General features: G+C 60.1%; 1 protein-coding gene across 1 annotated transcript in view; it reads right to left on the bottom strand.

Moving 5' to 3' along the window:
- Positions 1-3,605: 3,605 nt before the first annotated feature.
- The window catches only part of LOC120592621 (integral membrane protein GPR137B-like), a 16,049-nt gene continuing 15,731 nt past the window's right edge, over positions 3,606-3,923 (bottom strand). Inside the window, exon 2 of the mRNA XM_039850355.1 lies at positions 3,606-3,786. Within this exon, the coding sequence (XP_039706289.1) occupies positions 3,694-3,786 (93 nt within the window). The 3' untranslated portion in view covers positions 3,606-3,693. The remainder of the gene's footprint in view (positions 3,787-3,923) is intronic.

Here is a 3,923-nt window from a genome sequence, read left to right as displayed (position 1 = left end):
GACAGCTCTGCGGGCGACGTGGTTGGTGCGCATCTGAAGCCCTGCGGCCTGGCGGAGCCCCCTGCACGGAGCGCCCACGCGCCTGGTCCCTCCGACGTGCGCCCCCCCCACCCCCCCCCGCTCCCCGTCTCCTCACGAGCCCCCAGCTCTCGTGGGACTTCTCGGGATTTGCTCGGCCTGCAAACATCTGAGGAGAAACATGTGGCTCGAGGTGGAACCGCCGAGCGGTGAGGACGGACGGGCAAAAGCAGGTGCAGGAGCCGGCTCGGCGGCAGTGGAGGGGGCCCGGCCGCTCCGGGACCGGCTCCGGGACCCGTGGGGCACGTGGGGGTCGGGAACTGTCGCCCCTTGTCTGAGGAGGAAGCAGTGGGATATCGGTTTCCTCCCAGGATACCGGAACGTGACCCCAGGAAATCACCTGGTGGGTCCCAAGTGCCCGGCCGCGTCGGCCGATGCAGCTGTCAGGGGCGGGGACCCTCCCCGCGTGACCATGCGCCCATTCCCAGAAGACAGTACACGTGCGACAGCAAAAACCACTGCCTCTGGGAGCCTTTCAGAGCTGTGCTCCTGGGGACCCTCAGTTGTACTTCCCAGATGCACAGGGGCCCCCCTTAGAGAGGCGACTCCCCCATGCAGAGATGCCAGCGCTGTGGGTGGGGGCAGGGCCCAGGAATGTGCGTTTTAATGAGCTCCCACCCTCGTGACCGTGACCGATGGCCAGATGGCCAGCCCTAGGACCACCCCTTGAGAAATGCAGATGTAAGGAGAACAAAACTGCCTGCCTGGCACTCTTGAATGACTTTTCAATTGTTAACTAAAACGCATTGAACCAGGTAACCACAATGATCAGGTGACACCAGGTAACCACAACGATCAGGTGGCACCAAAGGAGGCCGCGTGGTGCGGGGAACACGGATCAGGCAGCCTGAGGTCCACGGCCTCACGGGCACAGGCCCGCGGGCGCCTCACGACGGTGTGCCACCGCGGAGGACCCACCCCAGAATCATCGCTGCCTGGGGGACCCGCGACCCTGGAATCACTGCCTGGGAGACGCTGACCAATCACTGCAAGCAACTTGACCGAATCACTGCCTGGGGACGCTGACCCCGGAATCACTGCCTGGGAGACGCTGACCCGGAATCACTGCCTGGGGACGCTGACCCGGAATACTGCCTGGGGGGGACCCTGACCCCGGAATCACTGCCTGGGGACCCTGACCCGGAATCACTGCCTGGGGGACCCTGACCCCGGAATCACTGCCTGGGGAGACCCTGACCCCGGAATCACGCTGCCTGGAAATTTGACCCGGAATCACTGCCTGGGGGCCCTGACCCCGGAATCACCTGGGGGGCTGACCGGAATCACTGCCTGGGGACCCTGACCCCGGAATCACTGCTGGGGGGACCCTGACCCCGGAATCACTGCCTGGGGACTGACCCGGAATCACTGCCTGGGGGGGACGGTGACCCGGAATCACTGCCTGGGACCCTGTTAAAATTCCTGACCCCGGAATCACTGCCTGGGGACTGTTTGTGAATGCTCGGGGGGACCCTGACCCCGGAATCACTGCCTGGGGAGGCGCTGACCCCGGAATCACTGCTCTGCCTGGGCGACCCTGACCCCGGAATCACTGCCTGGGGACGCTGACCCGGAATCACTGCCTGGGGGACCCTGACTTGGAATCACTGCCGTTGCCTGGGGGGGACCCTGACCCCGGAATCACTGCCTGGGGACCCCAGAATCACTGCCTGGGGGGGACGGTGACCCCAGAATCACTGCCTGAGGGAACCCTAACCCTGGAATCACTGCCTGGGTGAGGAGTAACTACAAGTCCCCACAGGCTCTACAATAAGCAGACCCACCTCCCCATTTTTAAAAAAATCCTTTTCAGAGCTTCACAGTGAGCATTCCAAACTGATGGGAAAATGACTTGGTTTCTGACATGAGTTTTGTCACTGTCCCAAATCCCTTGGGGAAGCAGGTAGGAGGCGGTGGGTTGCATCACAAGTAAATTAAAATATCTGACGACACCAGACGTAAGTACCGCGCCCCCACTTAAAGGGGTCCTGAGTTCACCTCGGACAGCCTCCCACGGGAGTCACGTCGCCTGGGCTATTTCTCTGCAGCCCCTGAGAAGGAGAAAGGTCACCCATCAACCTCTCTCGGGAACGAGGAGGAGACAAACACAAACGCGGAGCGGAGCTCTCGCAAAAACGCTCTCCTCCTGAACGGGGCTTGGCGATCACGCTTTTAATGCCCGAGAGAATTCCTCACAGACGTCAAAGTGAGCAGAAGCAGCTGCCATATTTTAAAAAGCGACCGTATCAAGGAAATAGGCAAACGTGGTTTTACTACTTTGCCACATTTCGTGGGGGCTCGCTCGGTAACAGGTTAACGTCCGCCTGATCCCTCCACTGACCCTCCCATGCCACGTCCTACTGTGGTGTCCCCAGCACCACGGGACGGCATCCCCCACCTGTGGACTCAGCTCTGTGCAAAGTGCTGTCAGGCTTGAAAGAAAAATATGACGAGTCTCGCCTTCAACGAACGCGCAGTCCTAGTGGAGAGGCAAGACGTGGACAAACGACGAGGGCACAGCAACCAGAAGGCTCCGGCCACAGCCCGTGGGCTCAGCCCCGTGGCGATGTCAGCCCCTGGCCACTGCCGGGCCCCACGCTGTCTCAGCGCGCGCGTGCAGCTCCCGGCCGCCCGAGCTCAGCAAATGTATCGGGCCCCTGCGGGTCTTCCCAGTGAGTGTTCCAGGGCACGGAGTTTAGAGAACCCTGCCCCCGGCACTGAGAACAGATGGAATGTTCTCCGCGGCCGTAGTAATAACACTGACAGCAGTAGCAGCAACAACCACCACAGAAAACCGGAAGCAGCCACCTTAAAATGGTACTGAGTGTTTACGCCCGTGAACGTGGACACCCGTCGAGCAGAGCACTGAGCACGGGGGTCCAAGGGGTTCGGGACCCTGAAAGGGACTCATGGCCCCATTCCATGGAAAGATGGGGAAACCCCGCAAAATGCAAACTCATGTCATTAAGCCCACACTCCTGCCTGGAGGAAAGGCCATCTGCCCGTAAAGGTGCGACCTGATATTAAACAAGTCATCTGCTCCTCTCTGAGCTAAAAGCGAAGGTGAGAACAGCATGAAAATAAAAGGCCATGACCGCGACTTGTAGACGTTCTATCCGTTCTCGCTACGCTGCCGTGGCAACTGCAGCCTCGAATCCGCTGGGCCTGCTGAAGCTGCGCTTCGAAACCCCTTAATCCTTCGAGCTGCTCCTTAAACCTCAGTTCCTCGAGGCCGTTTTTCAGTTCCCGGCACGTCAGACTGACATGTATATACACAAACTGACACATGTACGTATGCGCGTGTACATTTAATTACAGGATAATTTTGTCCTTGCTAATTAAAGTGCATAAATGTCTGGAGCAAGTTTTCAAAAAAAAAAATCTACTCTCTGCCCACCCCACCCCACTCCCGTCTGTGCTCCCAGACTTCCCTGAAGACTGACTGGGGCTCAGAGCTGGAGCCGAACCTCCTGGGCTCGGGCCGCGTGGTGTCTCTTATGGGGCTGCTGTCCCCTATAGTCTGCGCCGGCTCCCAGTGACCTCAACAGGACCCCGGCTGGGAGGGGGAGCGGGCTCCTGGGCAGGGCTCAGGGAGCCAAAGATGAAGGGCCGCTCCTAGTTCACAGAGCTCCCCACAGCCGGGCTCTTCCGCTCGGCGCGACAGCGGGCCCCGAAACCAGGGAGGAGGAGGATGGGGTGTGTGAGCACCTAAGGAACGAACGAAGCCCGGTAAGAACTCCAGCGTCCCCACAGCAGACCAGTGCTCGTCACGACGGTCCGGCTGACAACCAGGGCCACAGCCAGACGCAGGAATTGTGACAAGGAAGAGCTGGTCTCCGACCTCG

The sequence above is a fragment of the Pteropus medius genome, unplaced genomic scaffold (assembly GCF_902729225.1).
Source record: "Pteropus medius unplaced genomic scaffold, Ma_sr-lr_union100, whole genome shotgun sequence".
NCBI lineage: Eukaryota > Metazoa > Chordata > Mammalia > Chiroptera > Pteropodidae > Pteropus > Pteropus medius.
This window is presented reverse-complemented; position numbering and strand designations above follow the sequence as displayed.